Here is a 22,776-nt window from a genome sequence, read left to right as displayed (position 1 = left end):
TTGTGGGGCCCAAACATGGAGACAAGAAGAAGATAAAGCCTTCTGTTCTCTCCAGGCATTTTTTCCTTATCTTAGTTTTGCTTTGTGGCATTTTTCCAAGTTACTATATTTTGATATGTATTTATGCTAATAGAAGTAACAAATTTATGACACTGGTTGAAATTTCCTTGAACTTGAGCCTTCATTCATCACGAGAAATTTTTTTACTGTTCGTGCCCAGTTTTGAGGAAGTACTTTGAAATGGCTACCAACGTAAGTGTTTGGGCATAGTCTTTTGGGAAGAAATAATAGTGTCATTGTTTCTTAAACCTGAGATTAAGTAATAACGTAGGTCTGTATGCGAGGCTTTAATAATTGGAACTAAGCTGTTTGAATACCGTATGAGAGAAACTGCAGTAAGTAAACACCCTTTAAATCATAGCTTAAATGGCAAGGTGATTTTTTTTTTCCTGGAAGAATCAATAACTGCACCTTTAATATTAAAAATTCATTTGCAAACTGTGCCACTGAAATCACAGCAAACTAACTTGTGACCCTTCTATAAAAAAAAGGGGGGGGGGAATCTATTGGTGTTACCTGTTGAACTTACGGCAGTTATTTTTCACCTTGCTCTTATGTACATGCTGACTGTATATTGCTCGCAACATTATGTTCTTTCAGACTCCTCCGTGGAGCTCGCCCACGGTGTGACTTGACAGTTGGGAAGCAGTTGGCGTGCTGTGACCAGTCTTTATTCCTCTAAGCAGGGTCGCAGCCACCTGGTGAACTCCCCGTCTGCCTTCTGCAGGAACTGGCTGGCTGTTGTGCCTTGGGAGGCATGAGGCTGTAGGAACTGCTGGTGTGTTATGTTTGAATTTCGACTTATAACAAGTCGTGCCCCAGAAGCATATTTTCCAAGCTCCTGTGATGACAGTCTCTTAAAACTTTAAGCTGTTCAGATGAATGTGTTCTCTCAGGCCTGTCTCAAATGTGCCAAGCCACAGCAGACCTAAGCCTCTGCCCCAGTCTAGCCTGGGCTGCCAAAAACTTAACCTCTTTAGTGGAAGAGAAAGTAGCACATAGACCTTAAAATGTGTAAAATCTTGCTAGTCTGGGTCAGAAGCAGAGCTGATGGCACATTTTAGATTTTTTTTAAGTTATTTTTATTTTTTGTGTGTGTACAATTGGAAGGCAAAATACGTAATATGGCAGTTTCAGAAGCCCTCATGCACTTCACTCAGGTCAGTGTAGTGCTAACAGTGACCGGTGCCAGAGCAAACCTATCGGTACCTCTAGAACTGAAGCTTTAATTTTTAGCAAGTGCTTTATCTTTTGGAGTGCAAAAATAGCCTTTCAGAAATGAAACCAATGTGAACTGAGGAGTCTGAGTCTGCCGGGGTCTCCGATTCCTAATGGATTTGCCCAGCAGTACCTGACAGTAACAAGCACAGCTGGTCAGCGTTGCTGTGCCTGCTCTGCAGGTCTAGGTGGGTGGCACTTGACATGTAAAGGAGTTGCCATCCTATTTTCAGTGGTTGGAGAGAGCTCTGAGCAGAAGGGAGGGAAGCATTGGAGCTATTCATGAGGCAGAGCTTCTCATGACTAAAGGATAAAGGAGCACAGTAGGCATTGCCATAGTTAAAGGCTTTGGGCAGGGGAATTTTGTGAAAAGCAATAAGTTTCTCCCCTGCTGTCACCTTGGCAGTAAGTTTAGGCATTAAAATTCCTGGAGATCTACACAGGCTTGACCGTTATTCCCTTGCCCTGGTGTAATTTCTCAATACCTTTCTGTAGTAAGGAAATCGCCATGCACCGGGGCCTTGCATGTTAGACTCTACAAATTTATGCAGTGTTATCTGATCTAAAAGTCAAACTTTATGCCAGTATCTATCCCCCTACTTCTGTTTCCCAGCAGTTAGAAATAGATGGGAAGAGGAGCAGGACAGAGAGCTTAGCTTTACTCCTCAACCATAGTTGCTCTCTTTTACTTGCAGTTGTCTAACTTGTCCCTTACTTGATAGGTCTCAAAAAGGGAGAGGAGGCATGCCTCAAGCAGCGAGTCGTGTCCCTGGGGGCTGGCTCTGGCTGGTCAGTGCGGGGAGCAGGGGCTGAGGACACCTGTGACTACTGGCCCGGGCGATCGTTTCCCCTCTTCATGGCCTGTTTGGGAGGTGGTGGCTCCCTGCAGCAGCTTACAGTAGTAGTACTCTTGCTCCCCTTCTTCTGCATGGCTTTGTCCTGTTCCTGGAAACATACTTCTCTGTAAGCAGCAAGCTGTGTGACCGTCTGCCTTTCTGGGTGCTGTTCAGGGAGGAACTTGCTTTTCTCCCTTCTGCCTGCGCGTCTTCAGCTTGGGAATTGATGCTTTAGTCAATGCAGAGCTCAGAGCCTGCAGGAAGCTTCCAGTCAGAGGCTGTGTTAAGTGGGTGATGAGAAATAAAAGCCGAGTACTTCCTTTCAACTGTAACTCACATTGGGAAGCGCAGGAATGTGGCTACCCATCAGTTTGCATATGAAGATGGTACTAGGTACTTTAAGGTGGAGGACATAACTTGATCTGCGTAGCATTTGTCTGTTTGTGCTTGGCTTTAAAACACCCAAGAACTTTGAAACACAAATATGTCCCAGATTACATATATTTAATGCAGTCATGAAAATAGTTTGATAAGAATTTTCTGTTTTGCTTTCTGTTTTGGATCTGTGACATTAATATCGGCTTCAGAGCAGTTATCAAAATTTGCTTTCTAACTTGTTGTTTCTGGAATTTTATGGTCCATCTGCTTGCTGCAGACAATTTTTTTTATTTTTTTTTTATTGCCCAACAGCCCTCTCTGTAAACTGAGAGATAAAGTGTATTTGATTTGGATGTTTGTATGCATGCATTTAGACACTGCACTTTCTATCACCCTCAAGCAAAAATACTGCTGGTTTGCAAGTGAGGAGAAAAGAGGTCAGTAAGTTGGCACTGTAGGCTTTATATTACAAAGCATTGTCCTTCATTTGCTCTTGTTTTATCTTTCCAATAGTGTTACCAGGCTCATGTATTCATCAGAAATTCAGGCAGGCTAGAAAGCTGCTAAGTGGGATCCATTAGAGAATTGGAGATTCCTCCCCCCCCCCCCCTTCCCGCCCCCATTCTTCACTGATCAAATCACAACATTGATTACTTGAAATGGGGGCACTAGGGAAAATAAAATTACTACACTAGCAACTGGCCAAGTGTTTATCATGTAATTTGTTCAGGTTGACTAACTGCGTACCTGGACACCATTTGGGGTTTTTTAAATGCTTTTACTGAATTTGTTTTCTCTCCTCTCCTGGTTTACTCCCCCACCATTTTTCTTCTTTCACCTCCCCTTCCCCCTGAGCCTTGGTTTCCCATGGATGGAGAGCAACATCTCTTTGCAAGTTTGCCTTCCTTCCCAAAGGACGACCTTCCTGGTGGTTGGTAGCTCTGTACTTCCACTGTGTGTGTGGTGGGGGATGCTGAGAGAAGGCAGCTGACTGAAGGAGGCATTTTATTATATGTAATCTAATGAAATCTAAGTTTCCACTTGGGCATTCACGAGGATGAATAATATATCATTTCTACTTTGAAAAGTAGTGACCGACAGAAGCTTGGTAGAAGTTTTGATATACAAAAGCCATTGGTGATTAGGTCACTGCTGCTTGACTAGTAGTAAGTCTCTGTTGTGATGGTTTCTGTGGTTTGTTGGCACTGAACCTTTCAGTTTACATAAATTCAAAAGGAATATTTCACTTTATCTCATATTTGCTTGTGTGAAGTTGTCAGGTGCACCTTTTCCTTGCAACTCAAAAATGTTGATTTTAAAAATAAACTTGTACCTGTATGCAGCACAGTGTTCTGGCATTATGTTTATCGAATCTGCTTTTTAATATTGGGCTATGGTGATAGGCTCCTGTTAAAGATTAAATGGCAAGTTCTGAAGGAGCAGTGAGCAGCCACATGTATCAACCTTTATCACTTTTTCTCCCAGCAAAGTGACTATATTCAGCCTGCGGGAGCACCACACAAGTATCAGTTTGGATGTTAGGCAGGTTATACATTCATTTGCACGAGGGTGGTGTCAGGTTGCCATAGCCACAATCAGTGGTGGTCATTAGTGCTAGGGACTGAGTTAAAATGAGCTTGCTAATAGTCATCTCCAACCCTACTTTATAGCACTGAGGGAATGTTGTAACCAAGGGAACTGTGTAGTGCACGGCTGTGCTGGAAAATAAACCATCGGTGTCAGGGCTTCTGATAGACACTTTATTGGATGACTTACGTGCTTATCATGTTTAGAAATTTGTTTTTATGATGATCTTAAATTTGTCATTGCAAGTAGGCTTTTGGAGGTTACACTGTAAATGCAAATCTCTTTCTGTGGAGCTTTTATGGAAAACTTCTCTGAATATGCTGTTTGTTTAATATAGCTCATGTTCTCTGCAAGCTAATGCAATTTTCTTCATGTGGAAACCTTATCAGGGTTAACTGGCCAAAAGTAGACTATATAGTTGCAGTTTGCAGATGCATTTTGGTTTTGCTTGTATAATGATATAGTTATACACTTTCTATATTGCTGTGTAATTTTGATCTAATTGTTACTTTGAAGTGTAAACATCTAACTGTTACTGCTTGCAGACTTAATTATTTGGATAAATGTAATTTACTTCTGAACACTTGTCAGTGGTATTCTTTGGAATTCCTTGGGACTACTGGTGTCACTAAATATCTTAAATGTTTTCAAGATTTCATCCTCAGAAGTAGAACTTGAGAAATAAGAAAATAAACAGAAACAAAGTTCACTTTTTGCTGTAATTTGTTCAAGTATGACAGGAAAAAAAAAGATTCAACAGATATCAAGCACAGCAATGCTCAGAGTATATTATTCTTGTGTCTTAGTGGTGATTGATGGGAGATTATATGCATGTATACTGTGTATTTATAAATCTGGCATTCTTATTTACTAAGGTTGACAAACTGCCTTCCGGTAACATTACTGTATTCATTGCACTTTTTTTCTTTTTTTTTTCTTTTTTTAAGCTAATTAGGCATTAGGTGCCCCCCCCAAACACCCCCGCACTGGATGCATATTCAAGCATCATTAGCCAGCCTGTGAGCCTGCGCTGTAACTGGTGTTCTGCCGGGGTAAATCCCGGAGGAGCAGCGTGCCTTATAGCCTGCTACCCAGCGCTTAATGCCATCGGCTTGTCTAACTTTGTTAACAGTCCCTTTTTTCAGAATGACAGGGTTTAAGACATAAGTGCAGATGAAAATAAAAAGAATATGTAAGGGTGGAGCAGAAGGTGTTGCTGTTTCCTCAGATTAGCGGTGGTTTTGAGGGGAAAAGAAAAAACCTCCGTGGTGCAGACTTCTAAACAAGTCCGTGTGGCTTCTTGAAGGATGATCTGTGGTGGTAGACGAAAATTCCGCATACTTGCTTCAGTCTGACAAAGCTCCTGGTTTCACCTTGGTGATTAATCATCTCACCCAGTTTTATTTGAGCATTTTTAATGAGTAATCTTATGGTCACCATGGTATGGTCTGGGTAACTGCAATATAGGAATCATTTATTATTTTATGTGCATTTTATATTCTCTTTGCTGTCTCATGTAGTAGATCCCAGTTCTTATCAATTAAGAATGAAGTAATATCTTTATGGTGAACAGTGTTACTGATGGTTATTGCAGTTACTTACTCAGAGTAATTCTACTGCATGTAATACAGTGTCTAGGTGACGTGATAGAATCCTAATCGTATATTTAAGAGCATCTGTTTTCATGTCTTCCTTGATATATCTATAGCTATCTATCTATATATTTTTTTAAATAAATTTGGGACACTTCTTCAGAGAAGTTGTTTAAGATTTTAATGATTTATTCTGCCATTGACAAAAGCAAATACCTGTTACAGAAAAGAAGCACTAGTATACTTTTCAGGTTAACTTGAAGCTTTGGTATATTTTTTTCATTTGGGTTTTGATATATTTATCCAAAAGCTTAAATAAATAGTTTTAAGATGAAAACTTAGGCTTACCTGAACTCTTTAAAGGATGCTTTTTCCCCTGATTGTATTGCCAATATGATTAATGTTTTGTCCTGTTTTTTCACAGTTTTATGTGCTGAAAGAGTGGGCCAGATGACTAAAACATACAATGACATAGATGCCGTTACACGTCTTCTTGAAGAGGCAAGTATTACATCTCTTTAAGAAGCCATACAAAGTATGAGAAAGTAGTACAGAAATTATATGGTACCACTATTGAAGTCTGTTGATAGACTGCTTTCAGATGAGGAGGGATAAGTGCTCCGAGTGTATGTACACATAATCTCATTGGTAAGGGAAATGATCTTTCTGTGTAAAGACCACTTGTTTGTTATTCATATGAATTCATTACTTGTGCTTATTTTGCAGCTGAGGCCAGTTTAATTGATTCTTGGCCACATATTTGTCCTAGTGAATGAGGGGGGGAAATCATCTGAAAATATAATATGTATTTTTACAGTACATATAAAACTAATAGTATTATTATTGATGGATTATTGTCTTTTATAATAAAAAAATTGAAGTTCACAAGCAGTCCTATCAGAATTATTATCCCAGCATCTTTCCACAGAAATGCAGAGGCCCAAAATTAAAAAATTTCTCATACTCTGCCCTCCAAGCTTTTTCTTTTTCGCCTTAGGATTTTTTGGATTTTTTTTTTTTTTAATAAATTATTGTGACTGTAATCCCTGTTACAATCGTATTAGTTCATGGCTGAGTATAATTTAAGCCTTCATATGTTTTTTGCTTACTTGTTGTGATAGCAATGTCAAAAATGAGATAATTGCTAACCAGGATATGTTGGATGATCTATTCTTCTAATTTTGCAAGCGGGCGAGCATGGGAGTGCTTGAATACCCCAGCTGCCGTAGGTAAATCTGATCTCAGCCCAAAGTCCTGCCTTTTGTGCTTGGAGCTGAACTCTTTTCAAAACAATTTTCTATGAGATACCAGTTAAAAGTGTTGCTTTACCTAAAAGGTCTGTTTTGGAGCAATCCATTAACTTGTAATAACCCTCTGTTACCTACTTGTGTCCTGCTGCCTTGGTTGTCCTGTTTGGCTGAGATTTGATTTGCATTTGTTTGCATGGCTCCTTCTAGTAATAATGAAGCATTTTGCATCTGGCCAAAACTGTTTCCTTCTCTGAGTACACGTAGCCAAATGTCCCACTCGTGGGAGCAATGCTAGAGGGATATGCTGAGCCTGTGTTTTAAAGCATCTGGTGTTCTTCCCTGTCTGGCTGATGGCAAAGAGAAGATGGGGGAACATGCAATAGGTGTGCCTTTAATAAAGCTAATTTTTTCAGTGAGATTTTTAGTTCTGTTTGGCTATCGTTTCTGATTTAATCACTTTTTTTCTAAGCAAATGTTCACTTGCGGTTTTTGCCTCCGTTCTCCAAATAACAGTGCTATCAGAAGAGTAGACTCCTCAGTGAACCCACTTTCTCATCCCTTTTTAATTATTGTGTAAAGGCGTCTAGCTTCAGTGGTTTTTATTACCTTCATTGCTGTAGTAAATCAGTTCCTTATCCCTACGGGTAAGAGGGCGGATCCCAAACTAAGATTTAGAGCTGAATCACTAAAAATTGCATAGGAAATCTAGGGAGGTTAATTAAAGAGCCTAGAAATACTCTTGTGTGCTCTTGTAATAATACTCTTGTAACTTTGAGGTTAGAAACCTTGCTGCTAGATAGCCCTTCCTCTGTACAGTAAAAGCTGCCACAATGTATTTTTTCCACTTTCTATTTATGAAGGAAGCCAAGTTAGTAAACAATAACTTGGCTCAATATGTAAACCAAGCATGTTTTATATAGCTTTATGGGACCTGTTGTTCTGCAAGATTGTATATAAGATTATACATTATGTATTTTATGGCTAGATAATGCCAGTGGCTTTCAATGCAAACTTAAATGTGACCTTCGAAAATCATTTGGAAAATGCTATTTGTAGATCCAGCAGTAATCAATAACCTATCTTTTTATTATCAATTATTATATAATTTCCTTTTTCCGTATGAAAGCCGCCTCATTCATATTCATTGTTTTCTTTCAAACCCATATCATCAGTGCTTACAGATTTTGTAGGTTTTGTCATTGACATATACATTACACAAGACAAATAATAGTCATAAAAGCTGGATGGCTGTTAACTAGGATAAAAAAGTCCAAAGCAGTGTTTTCAGTAAGTATGCAAAAGGGAGAAAACTAATTCTCAAAAGGTGTTGGGGAACACCCCAGACTCCCCAAAGTGGGGAGTTAAAAGTAGTGCCATTTTCCCGCTATTTTAAAATTCTAATAATTGAATAGGAAAATGATAATAAACAAGCCTAATGAGTGGTGCGCAATTGGGCAGTTTAGAATCCTATCCCAGACAGATTACTATCCTGTGTCTCAGTTTTGCAAAAATAAAGGACATTTCATCAACAGGATAGGCCTCTAATTTTTATTAGTGCATATGGTAAACTGTCTACCTGGGTTATTTCCAATTCTGTGCGTGCAGAGTTGGGGGAGGATGGGTGGCAAACATAGCATGAGCAGAACCACTTCATGCGGATTTAGGCATTTCCAAAGGGGAAAGGGATAGGATTTGTTTTTTATTTTTTGCTTTGATACTTAAAACACTAAGGATGTACTTAGCCCAAGGAGGATAGGGGCTGAACATTAAGTGTAGTGGACTTTGCTTCTGCTCCTGCCCAGCATACTGTATTTTATTTCCACATGGACCAAGAGGAAACTGAAAACTGCTTTGGAATGTCTATGGTCTTTGGTATTTTTGCTGTGTTTCTGAAATCCTTAAAATATAACCTGTAAAGCTCTGTGATTGCTTTCTAGAAATGGTATAACAAGAGAATAAAATAATTTCCCTCAGTAGTTTCTCAGAGCTATAATAAAGAAAACGAGGTCTGGTTTCATTTATGTCATTTTATTTTAAACCTTGAGGCTGCGCTTTCATGTGTTGGGTTCAATAGCTCTGTGAGTCAATTTTTTTCTGAATAATGTGGATGAAACATAACCAGGAATAGAACAAGAAAATTAGGGGGGAAAAAAAGCTACCCCACAGAATGAAATTTTTTTTATTTAAGTGTGTTTTTTTTTTCCTTCCCTTTCATCACAGATTTACTTTCTCTCTCTCACCCTTCCATGAATAAAATTTTTTAAATTAGCTTTCTTTTCTTCATGCTTCGCAGAAAGAACGGGACTTAGAATTAGCTGCTCGGATTGGCCAGTCGCTGTTAAAGAAGAATAAGTCACTGACAGAAAGAAATGAGTTTCTTGAGGAGCAAGTAGAACACATCAGGGAAGAGGTAAGTTTGTATGCCTGAATGCTGTATTTGCAGTGCTGGGGAGAATTTTTCTTCTAGCTTCTCCTTGTCCATAGTTAATTTTCTAGGGCTTCCTGTCCATGGCAGGTCAATCTCAGCTGTAGCAAGTTGATCAGCCATTTTTATAACATGCACATTTTTAGAAATGTGACCCAAAAAGTCACTTGACTTTCTACCTCAAATCAGGAGATATGAGGAAAAACTCAAGCCACTGAATTTTTACTCTGCCTCGGATTTCATTTTCCCCTCCAACCAGCTGCTCTTTTGTTTTGGGTCACTTACCACTATTTTCTATTAACTGGTTTTACTTGCGTAACTCCCCTCTGGTTATCTCACTAATCTCTCATTCCCATCTTCCATCTCCCTTTGTGCAGCTTTTTTTCTTTCTTTCCACTTCTTGTTTCTCCTGAATTTTTCTCAGTCCTCACTTGTTTCTTCCTTTCCAACTGTTTTTTATTTACTTTTCCCCAAATGTTTTTCCATTCATAGCTGAGTTGAATTTTCTCTTTTAGAACATAGCATTTGAATACTGATAGAGCTTGCCTTTGGTTCTCAAACTGAATATGATGTAGGTGTTACATATACGATAAATCACTTGTATTTGCAGAAATTCCAGTAGCGCATGTCAGTGAAATACGTGCATTCTGCCATCTCTGTGCTGGGCCAGTTTCATAGATGATTTCATAGACTCCGTTGTTCAGATGGTTCAGAATGTATTTTCGTGATTGATGATTTTTTTGACATACTCTGTATGTACAAACTTGTCAATGTTAGGAAGCTTTGGAAAGAGTTATAGTTTGGGACCTTCTACCTTATATCTAGATTGCTAAGATCTGACAGCTTCTTGTGGTTTTATTGTCTCTCTTTTTCAGGGAACTGTAATAGAGTCTGTTAAAGCATGGGCTGGTAGACTGCTGTGATGTGTATGTTTGTCCAAGTTTTTGGCTGCAGTAATAATGTTTTGGACTTTTGATGAACACAATATAATGCAGGTCTTCCTAAATTGGTGTGCTCTATAAACGTACCAGAAAACTTTCATTGTTTGAAGTAACACCTGAAGTAACACCATGTGTCTTCCATGTGCTGTTATACTTTTTTAAATCAAATATTTATGCAATTAAAATTTCTTACTGAATTCCTCTGGGGAGTTGGAGGATGCTGTAAGTCCCGGCAGATTATAATGGATGGATCTTGGACAGAGTTACAGGATGCTTTAAAGAGAGGTCTCTATCTGTAACTAGAAGTATTGCTATTTAAGCTCTGCTGGTTTACTGACTGACTGAGCTAGAGGCAGATGTGTCTGCTGACCAAGGACAGTGCCCTTGGTGTGTGAATCTCACCCACACGTAGCCTTGAGCAAGAGGGAGAGAAATCCCACAGCTGTAGGGGAGAGCAAGAGAACAATGAACCACTGTGGAGTAAAAAACTAGAAAATGGCTGTTAACAAAACTTCTTAGGGATATGGGCTGTTGAGTTAGATCTGAGGTGGGCTGATGAAGCAAGTGTGTATGGAGGGATCCCAGATGTTCAATAAATGGTGGTGGACATATATAGAAATAACTTCCTTTGTGGCCCACCCTTTTTGGCATAGAAACTAATTCTCTTCAGTCTCAGAGCAGTGCTGTTGCTTGCTGTCTATATCACATCATGTGATTTATTTGTGCACTGGTCAATAGGGCATTAACTAGGCACACACAAAATGCCTCTGGGCAGAGCAGGACATTCATTCCACCCATGCAGAATGGAGGAGTTGTTTGAGGAAGGTGTGGGACAGGAATGGGCTGCCTCTACCATGTCTATTTTTTCCTCAGAGGAACTCAGGAGCAAGGTTAGGAAAAGGCCTACCAGAAATAAGCTTCACAGCAGGTGGCTTGATGTGTTGGGCCGTATGTTCCATCAACACCAGTCTTTGACACTGTCGCTTCAACTCCTTCAGAAAGTGATGCTTTTGAGGCGGAGAGATCATCAGGCTTTAAAGCCATGATGCTTTTGTATGTAGAAAACCTTTCTTTAGTAGGCTTCAGACCTTCCATTAAAGTTGAATTTTGGATGTTTGAACAGAATGATAATTAAGACCAACTCTACAGACAGGGGATAAGAAAAGAATTGAATTGGGACTTTTAAAATTCTGTAAAAACTGCCTAAAATATGGTTTATTTGGGGGGCAAGGGGGTTCTGTAATGTATAGATCCACTTCGTTTGTGTGGTTAAAAAGTTAAGCTTTTATTGATATATGCATGATGGTACAAATAACTTAGCTTTACAAATCTTGGCCTTAGCAAACCTGTCCTGACAAAACTTTCTGGCTGTCCTACTAAGTAGCTCAAGTTTTTCTTGTGTCCTTATAACTTACTACATTTACTGGTATGTGTAAAAAGCAATATAAACCTAAGCAAAACGCTGAAGGTTCTTGCATTTGTCTTTTGGGTTTGCATTGTCAAGCGCTGCTTAGGTTTAGGAAGGGGTTGTGATCATGTTCTGATTAAAAACTGATGAAGCTGTTTGCATTACAGCCTCTTGAGCTTTTTTCTATTCCTTATACCCTGTCCTACTTCACCATTAAATCCCAGTGCCTCCCTCACCCATATCAGCTTGTTCTTGGGTGTCTGCACCCCTGTGAGTTTCACTTTTCTGTAGGTCTTAAGGATAAAGCTTTTCCTTTCTCTTTCTCGACTAGTTTCTACTAATTTTTAATCTGTGCAGCTTTTGCCACTAGTACTAGATGGTGAAAACTGAGACTCAGTTCTCCTGTAGTACACTAGAGAATGAATGGAGGATGCTATATATCTATCCCTAAAGTGGGGAAAATGAACTCTGTGTTCATTTTCTTGGTGCTTGGACTTGGTGCAGGACTTGGTGCTTTAACAGATCCAATTTCCACACAAGTAATTTTAGTAAAGGAAAAGATCTTGTTTGCTTAGAATTATGTACAGTTTAAGTGCTTTATTGCATTGAGGCTGGTTTTTGTTTGACTGAAAATGCAGCTTAAAGCTATTTTACTGACTTCAGTCCTTTGCCAAGATAACTGGGAATATAAATGTGCCAACAATACAGAAGGTGAAAGTCTGCTAAAAGAAATGTGCTCTACAGTTTGTGCTTTGGAAGGGGAAAGCTCAGGACCTGGTCTTGCAGTGCAAGTGGAAGAAAATGGACCTCTCTGCTCTGTTATGCTGTTTGTACCTATGCAATTCAGAATGAATCTCCTAGCACTGAGGACTTAAATTGCTGCTGTGAAGTGGCATAAGTGTTACTATGTAATTTGGCCTTTACTACCTTTTCTTGGAGAGCCACGATATGAAATAACCAAGGTTATGTTTGCGGAGCTGACAATTACGGAGTATTTTAGCCACCTGATTCTGATGTGGTTTGTTCATGTTTGGTACATGTATATACTAAATATGGGACTCCCACATACTGCTGTCTTTACTAGACTCAAGTTTTGGAGTCATCAAAGCCCTGAACTTGACTCAGAAACCAGTTGCAGACTTAGCAGTTGCAGCAACCATTGAATGGCAGCCCTGCTACTGTATGTTGTTGTTCTGCAGATCAACAGGCAAGGAAGTCCCAAATGTAACCTTACAATGCATGTATCGTAGTAATGTTCTGAAAGTCTTTTGAAGTTGGAGAAATGTGGACAAGATCTGTATCTGTGCCAGGTGGTGAAAATCATCACATTAAATGGAAAAGAAAGTGATGTTTGGCCTGATTGTGCCATATTACTTTTTTGCAGTATCATTTGAAATCCATCTATTTCTGTGGWTGTGAATCAAGAATAACACAATAATGACTCAGGATTGCTGATCTTAGATATCTGTCTCTTTCACCTTCTTTAATAGCAGTGTGTAATTACACTTTTTACCAAAAAAAAAAAAAAAAAAGAAGCTATTTTAAAGGCATCCTTGTCCCTGTTTCTAAGAAGTAAAGGAACTGGTTCTTGTCTGCTCCAGTCTTAGCATCTTGATTTTAGTCTGAAGATGATGCTTGGAGAATGACTAACTGATAGTTGGTTTACTTAAGAATGCGCCTAGAAAAGCAAGTTAGAGACCTCCAAGCTCTTTCTTTGCACAGGTTTCTCAGTTGCGCCATGAGCTCTCCATGAAAGATGAGTTGCTCCAGTTTTATACCAGTGCTGCTGAAGAAAGTGAGCCAGAGTCCATCTGTTCCACACCGTAAGTTATCGAACTGCAATGCCAAACCTTTGTCTGGTACTAAGCAGGGGCAGTTTGAACAGAGGTAACAAAATGATCCCTCTGTAGAATGGAGCTATAAAGGGGACTCTGAACTTGGACAGTGCCTGGCATCAGCTGGAAGGGCTTGCACTGGACCAGCTGGCTGTGCAGGTGCCAGCAAGAAGCAGGAGAAGAAAGTACAGTGGGAGGCTGCTGACCCAGCACTTAACTTCCGCAGGAACTGGCCCAGTGTGTCAGTAAGGCAAACATTGGTCCCCATTACTGCACCCCACTGCACCATGTACCTGTGAGCAAGCTACGTGAGTGGCCTTTGTGCTTGAAGAGCCTGAGACGCTGCGAAAAATGCCATGCTGTTTCCAGCAGCAGGGGGAAGGAAATAAAGCATGGCTTGCAGTGTGTTGCTGGCAGTTTGCTGCCTGAGCAGCACTGCGGGCTTTGAGGCGACTGCCTGCCCTTGCCTGCAAAGTTATTGCAGCATTCTGGGGAAATGTGCAGCGTTAATCAGGAAGCTATTCAGTTGCTCCATCTAGTAAGGTTGTTTCTTTCCTCATACCTTTGGCTGAATAATTTTTCCCTAAGAAGTGTGAGAAACTATTTAAAAAAAAAAAAAAAGTTCTCTTTTAAAATTCATTGAAACTATATTGTTGCCTATATATATTGTCATGAACAAAGGCATAATTCATGTGACTGCTTTTGAGACCTCTGTTCAGTCTCTTCTCATGTGAGACTGGGCACGTTGCAAGCAAAAATGAGCTAAAACTGTTGTTTTTGTTACAAGGCTGAAGAGGAATGAATCTTCCTGCTCCGTCCAGAACTACTTTCACTTGGATTCTCTTCAAAAGAAACTCAAGGACCTTGAAGAAGAGAATGTTGTGCTTAGATCAGAGGTGAAATTACTCCCTTTATGTTTTGCTTAATACAACTGTCCGTTTAATTGCCACAACTCAGGTATTAAGAAGCGTTTATTAATGAAGTTCTAAGAGAGTCTAAATAGGAGCACATAATCCCACATGTGACACAGGTCTCTTCATAGTTATTTAATCACCATCCTTTATCCTTCTAAATGAAGGAAGACTGAAACATGGAAGCTACATGAAATACACAGCAGTTTCTTTGCCAATAGACTGTACTAGGGTGCAGCCTTGAGGAACGTTGCAGCCTGAGCAGGTTTTGGAGTACAGCACTGCAGTTTGAAACCTCTTAAAAGCCTGATCTGGTGGACTATTGGTGACTTTAGTTGCAGCCCTGAAGTTTGCGGGCTGGCATGTTCTGTCTGGTACAAGTTCAGCATTTGTCAAAATATAAATTGGTAAGCTAAATTTTTAAATATCTTCAATTAATTTTAAATATCTTCAATTTATGAATTTCAAGTCAGGCTGTTAATATTTTAAGAATATTGTGCTTTTCTTCTTTTATCTGTCGCTATTAATTTTCTTTGTTTCACAGACTGCACTGGGTTTGGGGGGGAGTTGTGGGAGGGTGTTCCTGCCCCCCCCCCTTGCCTACCAGAAATAACACTTCACAATTGAATATCCAATCAATAATTTATATGAATTTTCCATACAACTTTTAACTTTGGGGGCATGTTACAAGTTTGCAAACATGTGGTGGAGTATAGCAGAAGAAATACTTTTGAGCAGAGAATGAATGTACGAAAACAGAGTATCATTACTGTTTTCTACTGCAAATGCAGGACCCATTGCAAATAGGTAGTGTCACATCTTTGGACAAGACACCGCGTAACAGAGAACGCTGTACACATCATTGCGAAGTCGTGCAAGGAGGATGAGCAGTAGATGGTTTGACAGTAATGAAGGTAGGGTTAGAACTGAAAGGGCCACGGATTCAGGAGCTAACAGGAGAACCCTGTATGGCACTACCTACCTTCCCAGGGAGGAGATGCAGTCTGTGCCCGGGAGGCACAGTTTGGAGCCAGATTTGCAACCTCTCAGAGCTGTGCCACTCTCTGCAGATGCCATCTGTGCGTGGCTGTACGTGCCCCCAGCACTGGGAATACATTAGACCGACCAAGGGGTGCAGCCAGGCTCCTCTTGCTGCTCCTAGAGGCGGAGAGGAAAAGAAGAGCAGAGAAGGAGGTAGCACTAAAGATTTATGTGGGATATACAGTTACAGCTCCAGGCTTTTTTCAGATACTCTGCGAATTATTTTTTTTTTCTTCCTCAAATTCAAGTATTTAAATCAAGCATTTAATTAGTTTGTGATAATCCCAGCTATGTTCAGGTGACCAGATCAAGCTCCATATGTGTCTTTTGTGTTAGGGCTTGTTTTTATTCAAAGTGTGCAGGTGACACCTAGTGGGGACATGGCGATAATGGCGCAAGTTTCTCTACCCAGTAGTATGTCTGCTGAATGTTCACCTGGCCCCATTTTTCAGAGCGTGAGGGAGGGCAGGCAAAAAACTGTTGTTTCTCACTCTCTTTCTGGAGGAGTGATTTGAAAGGCTTGTCTTTCTGAAGCAGATGGAAATGCAGCAACAGACTGGCAAAGAACAAGTGTGCTAATGTAGCATATTTGATGTGGATTTCTTGAACAGGCCTGTCAGCTGAAGACTGAAACAATTACTTATGAAGAAAAGGAACAACAGCTTGTCAATGACTGCGTAAAAGAGCTGAGTATGTCTATATATTTTTTTTCTTCTCACTTGGGATGTTTTTCAGTGATGCTTAAACTGAGTTATAGATCAGTCTTCCCTGCGCCCCCCCGCCCCACAGCCACACCACCCACCCACCCCTGTGGTAATTATTTTCCTTATATAAAGAGTTATGAGGAGAAAATTAACAGTTGGCTTATTAGGGACAGCAGAAAATTCTGTCTGTAAGATAAATTTTTTTCGGTTGCAGAATAGCTTTGTATAGAAAAACATCAGTGTTAAGGAAAAATACAATCTCCATTGTAGCATGAGTGTTTTGTGAGATTTTTCTCATTACCGTTTCTTTCAAAAATACCTTGCTGTGTGTTGGGAAGGGATTCTGCTGAATCAAGTGATGCTCTGACAGAAGTTATTTTTTCTGCTTTTTGGTGTTATAATACTAATTGTAATCACTTATCTTAAAGGGGATGCAAACATCCAGATTGCCAATATCTCAGAAGAGTTAGCAAAGAAAACCGAAGACGCCACCCGGCAACAGGAAGAAATTACCCATCTTCTCTCTCAGATAGTTGATCTGCAGAAAAAGGCAAAAGCTGTAAGGCACCCAATTACAAAACTATTGCTGCAATGCATCACAGTTGTAGCTGGAAGAGGAGTTAGAATTATTTGTATATTATAGCTTCAGAGAAATTTTCCACTCTCCTTATCTGGGCATCCTTGTGTGTTTAGTATCTAACATACTTGACTAGAAGATAGGAGTTTATTGAAAGTTGTGAATGTGTTATACAATAGTTAAATATTTTTTAAATATTAAGGGCAAGATTCTGTACTAAACTCCTAAAGACTTTCGTAAGATAACAGTATAGGTATTTCAGTGGGAAGATACACGTTTCAGGGTCTGGATATTCATTTGGAAGGATAGTGATTGATGCTGGGTTCACTTGTATTAACACTTTAAAATGTTGTTTAAATGTTTTTAAACTGGCATAGTTGTAGACTAATATTGCTGGAGAGACAGTCATGAGAAAAGTCAGAATTTTGCTACTTACTTGTAGTATAGGATGTAAACTTCATCACAGGACAGTGTTTCTACCATTTTTTGGTTTATTTTAGTGTGCAGTTGAAAATGAAGAACTTGTCCAGCATTTGGGAGCAGCTAAAGATGCCCAGCGACAGCTCACAGCAGAAGTGAGTACACTGCTTAGTATTAGAATAATTTAGTGGTAGGAAAATGGCTGTTCCCTTTTCACCATGAGAGTTTTAATCTAAGCTGGATCAGAAGCATTAAATAATGTTACCCTTGTATAAGGAACGAAGGAATGTCTGTGTTCCCAGCAGAGTTCAAAATATTTTCCTTCCTGTTTTCTTCTCCTTCAACGGGCATATATTTTGAAAAGTTGAGGCTTATGGGCTATGTAGGAACCCCTTTAGAGGTTGACTTCTCTACTGGTAGCTTAGGCTTATTTTGAAAAATGAGATAAAGTAGAAAAGCTCATTCATACTGTATCTGCTCAGTGAGTAAACAAAGGACAGTTCAGAACTCGTGTATCTTCTGGGTGCTACGTTCACATGTGCAAAATGGACAAAATAAAATGAATAAAGCCTGATCTCCTGTGGACATCTCTCATAGTTGGTCTACTTGGTGTCTAAGGTGGGAATGCCAGCTGAAGCTTTTTCTGCAGATGGGCCTTTTATGACATCTCCCTCTGTCCTTATAGGAATGCAGTATTTAAGACTTCTGCCCATCTGCCGATCTCAGTTGAAGTAGCTGATGAACTGTGAGGGCCCACAGACCAAGAGACATCTGAAAACAGAGTGATTGCAAAAGCTTTGTTTCCTGAAAAAGTCAAGCTAAAAATAAGGCATGGTCTTAGTTTGTTGGAGGTTATATACAGAGGTCTTGATTTTAAAATCGTCTAAGTCCTTTGGAACACTGTAAAATGTCATGTTCTTTTCTCATGCTGTTTGCCACTGTGGTGGTCATGGCAGTAGTTAGGAAAATAAGAACTACTGTATGTGATCAGACCAAAGAGACTTTTAGCCTCATATCTTCCCCTTGACACGTGGCCTCATGTAGATACTTAAGATAAGAAATGGAGCAAGCTTTTTTTTTTCTTTCTTCCCCCTCCCCAGCCTCTGATAATCAGCAGCATAAACTTTTATGTATTCCCTTCCTATTGCTTATTTCTGTTAATCATGATTTTCATTGATACATAAATTCACTCTTTTCAGTGGGGTGTTCTTTCCTACCCCATTACCATTTATCAGTGTTAAAGAATCTGGGCTTTTTGTGACAGCAGTGCAGCCCATACGGTCTTAGACTCTTTTCTATATGTTATAGTTGCGTGAGCTGGAAGACAAGTATGCAGAGTGCATGGAAATGCTTCATGAGGCTCAAGAAGAACTGAAAAACCTTCGGAACAAGACTATGCCAAATGCCATATCACGTCGGTACCACTCTCTTGGTCTCTTCCCTATGGTGAGCAGATTTTAAAAAAGCAACCAAAAGAAACATAAGTATTTGTTGCATCTGAATTACAGTGTCAGGGGTGGGATGCCAGGCCAGGCATAAGCGTGGGTGGTTTGTTTCTTTTGATGACAATGAAATATGTATGCATATAGTATTAGAGGATACCCGAGTGACCACTTCTGCATACCTGGTTCTGAAGCAGTGACGGTGTGCGATTGGTTGTTTTTATTGCAGGTTTATATAAGATCTAAAGTTGCTATACTTATGCTGTGAATTATGGGTAGCATTAGTGGGTTGTTATACAGCTCTGTAAATCTTTGTTATGCATCTCCTATACTGTTGTGGCTGGTTTTCCGGTGAGCTTTCCATTTTTCTTAAACATCCTTGAGATATAGTTTCCTGATACCTAATGGTTTCTGGATGTTGCTTCTAGTCACTTCTGGTATACTTTCTTGTTCTTGGACAGTTGAATAGGTTACACATACCTTCTTGTTTTAGGGTCATTGAAAATTCAGTAGTTCATTAAAAGAATAGTTGTTAATATGTATTATGGCAACTTCAATTATGGCAATTTCACTGATATGCTATCAAAATTGTTTACTTAATTTCATTTGATTATGACATTGTACATTCAAAGCATGGGAACTAGGCAGTATCTTCAACCAAATGGGAAAAGAGTAGAAAAAAATGTCCGAGTTCTGTGCCTGGCTGTGCTTGCCTGTGTTTCTCTAGAATAATCCCATTACTTGTGGGGGCTTTGATTTTGTGAAGATTCTTTTCAGTTACATTAACGTGATCAAGCAGCAGAATCTGGCTCTCCTTGTCTTTTACCATGCCTCATTTTGACTACTGACAAAGAACACACATAGATTACTTTTGTGGTAACAAGATGTAAATTGTCAATGAAGTCTTAGCTTGCTTTTTTATGTTCCCTTCTGAGACTGAGCATAAGCCAATTTAAAGTGCAGATATTCTTAATAATAAAAGTTGTATTTGTTCCAATACAGTTGCAAGCTGTTTGAGAAAAGGATGCTTGCACTAATATAGGTTTATGTGTTTTTTATAAAATTGACTTTCAAATGTTTAATCAGGGAACAGAAGGTCATTTAGATTTGTGAATGTTTGGCACTTAAACCCTGTACATAACTTCATTTAGGCAGTAACACATAATGACCAACAGTGAGGAACTGATAGCCTGTCACCTTTAACTGTATGGGTGAAGTAGGTAACACCTCGTGCCAAGATCAGTGAGGGGTTTTTTGGTTTGGCCTGCTTTTTGTTTTTTTTCCCCTCTCTGTGTGTGGGGAGAATGTTGTGAAAGGGAAGAATGTGTTTTTTGTATGTATTAAACAAAAACAAATTATAGCAAAACTTTTTATGTGAAGGAGAGTGTTACTAAGTAGGAAATATAGATCAGGAAGCTGGAGGATCTGGATTCTGTTGTTGCCTGTGATATTCTGTGATATTCTTGTCAAATGTTATCTATGTTATGTCTCTTCAGATGGTAAGTACTATAGCAATATAGAGTTAACAGTTATAATTTGTCAGTCATCTAGATACAATCATTAGTCTTCCAGCTTTCCAGTTTTCATTTTACACCTGTACTTTTTTGTCTGGAATGACAGTTTGGGAATATCTATTAATACTGTGATATGTGTTTTTCTTTTGTTCTTGATTTTAACAGGATTCTCTGGCAGCAGAGATAGAAGGGTCGATGAGGAAAGAACTGCATTTAGATGAACCTGACTCTCCTGACTTGGCGTACGACTGAAAAGAATTGGTTCCTATGTTCTTTAAGAAATTGATTAACTGTATCTGAAGTTAGTTACTGTTTGATAGGAAAGAAAAAAATACACTAAATAGTTACGCTAGGGATTTAGAAGGAAATGTTTTTGGGAGCATGTGAATGACAGACAAAATAAATTGCCTGGTCATTGGGGTGTTTATATTTTTCTGGTTAAGCTGACAAAAGAAACCCCCCAGATACAGGCTTCACCTTGTCTTTGGAACTTTACCTTCCTTCTTGGGCGCTGAAAAGGTGGGACTGAGAATGAAAAAGGACTGGTTTTCTTAGGTGTTATCATGCCAGGTTTCTTCATTTTATGATTAGGGGATGAGTTCCAGCCTTGGGCCCTCTTTTAGGGTCTCATAGTAGAAATTGCTAGATAATCATTGGTATAATCCAGATTCTGAGGAGAATGTCAATGAAAACAGGGATTCAGAGCAGTTGTGTAACAGACACCAAACTAAGTACCCAGGTGAGCTGCAGCAGGCATCCCTTCTGTTACAGCTCTCCTGAGTTAAACAAGACAGTGGTTTGAAACAAGTTAAGTGCTTCTGAAGCTTCAAAAGCTAAAGAAAGTTAGTGTGGCAGAAATAGCCTTACTGACCTAAGTTGCGTGTGTGCTGCAATAGGTCTGTCTCACCTATTTGTACAAAGCAGAGGCTGGTTACTTTGAAACAAGGTAATGCTAATTAGGGGCCTATTAGAACTTCTCCCTGCTTTGTCCTGTGCTTTACAAAGAATGGACAATGAGGAAAGATACAGTAGCTGCTTTCAAGAAACATTTTAAGTATGTTTAAGCGAAGTTCAGCAAATACTTAAAGCTTGGCTGAGCAGGAGACAAGAACTGTAAGTGAGGCTTCAACAAAGTAAGATGTTGATCAGAAAAATGCGAGATCAGAAAGATGTGAGCATGCCCAAGCCCCATAGGGTTCTTTTGTCCTTCCAGAGTTGTCTAACTTAAGGCTAGTTTGACTTCTTTAAAACGTCTTTTCCATTGGTGTGGATTTACCAAGGATGGACACCTTTTTTGGTTTCATGGTTCCTCTGGGTTTTACTTATTTGGTTGGTGGTGGTGACTCTAAGCTCTGTGAGACTGCTTGTTGGTAGATGCTCTTACATTCAGCCTCCTAGAGACAAGCTACTGGAGACTTGGAGGCTGTACACAGAGGATGCAATTAATGAGTATTAATGGGCAGAAAGATAGAAATTTGAATGACATCAAATAGCATAAGGCATACTGTCACCGATACCCTCTTGCAGTGTTACCTTCAAGCTAGAATGAGTGTGCTGTTCTTGTGTTCAGCCAGTGTTGAACAGTAAAGCAAAGCAGCAAGGGTGCTTTTGTAACATGATGTGGGGCAAGTTTGTTTTTTCAAGAAATTTCTTTTGAAGTATCATCTGATCTTAATCCTGAAGAAGATGAACAAAGTTAGTTTTGGAATCGGGACAATGGTGACAAAGAATGAACTTTATAAGTAGGTCAGAATTTAGGTTTCCAGCCCTGACAGCCTCTGTAGGCTGTGGTTACATGATATATCTGATTTTTTTTTTTTTTATTTTTTATTTTTTTGAAATGCTGTTTAGGGGGGTAGGAAATTGGTTACAAAAAGGAAAGATACAGATATTGCTTGCGTTAGGGACACTCAGCAGAATTAATCCAAATTCTCTCTTAAAATGGATTAACTTAGTTCATAGTTAGGAATTGAATGAAGATTTTATATATATATATATATATATATATTTATTTWTTTTAAACTCATTTCCACACAATGGCTTTATGAGGTTTTTAGCTGATCCACTGAAATGCTCTTTCACTTAATTTGGATTGATATTTGAGGAGGGTTATGCACATAATTCTCAAATATTCTGTCTAAATTATATTTTAGAATGACAAAAGTGTAATGTTGATGGATTGAATGTAATGGTCAGACTATATGGCAAATATCAGACTCTACATAAACTCCTTTGCAGATGCTTATAAGGACAAGATGGCAGCGGGGGTGGGGGAAAGACTGTGATAGAAATGGTCATTAACAAGCTGTTACCTGTTTCTCTGTTCTTGAGGCAAAATGTTGCTCCAGCGTGTGATTATTAACTGTATGTATGTCTTGTCAGTCATCAGAAGCGGGTCTTCGAGACGGTGAGAAATGTAAACCAAGTTGTCAAGCAGAGATCCATGACTCCATCACCAATGAATATTCCAGGCTCTAACCAGTCCTCTGCTATGAACTCAGTTATTTCTAGCTGTGTCAGCACTCCACGTTCCAGCTTCTATGGAGGAGACATCTCCAACATTCTGATAGACAACAAGACCAATAGCATCATCCTAGAGACGGAATCCGCTGAAAATGGGTAAGTACTTCAGGACTG

The 22,776-nt window shown here is 39.4% G+C and overlaps 1 protein-coding gene across 8 annotated transcripts in view; it reads left to right on the top strand.

Annotated features, from left to right (window-relative positions):
- The window catches only part of TRAK1 (trafficking kinesin protein 1), a 92,294-nt gene that overhangs the window by 45,879 nt on the left and 23,639 nt on the right, over positions 1 to 22,776 (top strand). For all 8 annotated transcript variants that reach the window (XM_026081947.1, XM_026081946.1, XM_026081944.1 and 5 more), the window contains 10 exons: positions 6,096 to 6,172; positions 9,215 to 9,331; positions 13,418 to 13,518; positions 14,318 to 14,426; positions 16,094 to 16,172; positions 16,615 to 16,745; positions 17,264 to 17,338; positions 18,492 to 18,629; positions 20,305 to 20,381; positions 22,522 to 22,758. In XM_026081947.1, the coding sequence (XP_025937732.1) occupies positions 6,122 to 6,172; positions 9,215 to 9,331; positions 13,418 to 13,518; positions 14,318 to 14,426; positions 16,094 to 16,172; positions 16,615 to 16,745; positions 17,264 to 17,338; positions 18,492 to 18,629; positions 20,305 to 20,381; positions 22,522 to 22,758 (1,115 nt within the window). In that variant the 5' untranslated portion in view covers positions 6,096 to 6,121. The remainder of the gene's footprint in view (positions 1 to 6,095; positions 6,173 to 9,214; positions 9,332 to 13,417; positions 13,519 to 14,317; positions 14,427 to 16,093; positions 16,173 to 16,614; positions 16,746 to 17,263; positions 17,339 to 18,491; positions 18,630 to 20,304; positions 20,382 to 22,521; positions 22,759 to 22,776) is intronic.

Source organism: Apteryx rowi, unplaced genomic scaffold, assembly GCF_003343035.1.
Source record: "Apteryx rowi isolate R43461 unplaced genomic scaffold, aptRow1 scaffold_562, whole genome shotgun sequence".
In the NCBI taxonomy this organism is placed as follows: Eukaryota; Metazoa; Chordata; class Aves; order Apterygiformes; family Apterygidae; genus Apteryx; species Apteryx rowi.
This window is presented reverse-complemented; position numbering and strand designations above follow the sequence as displayed.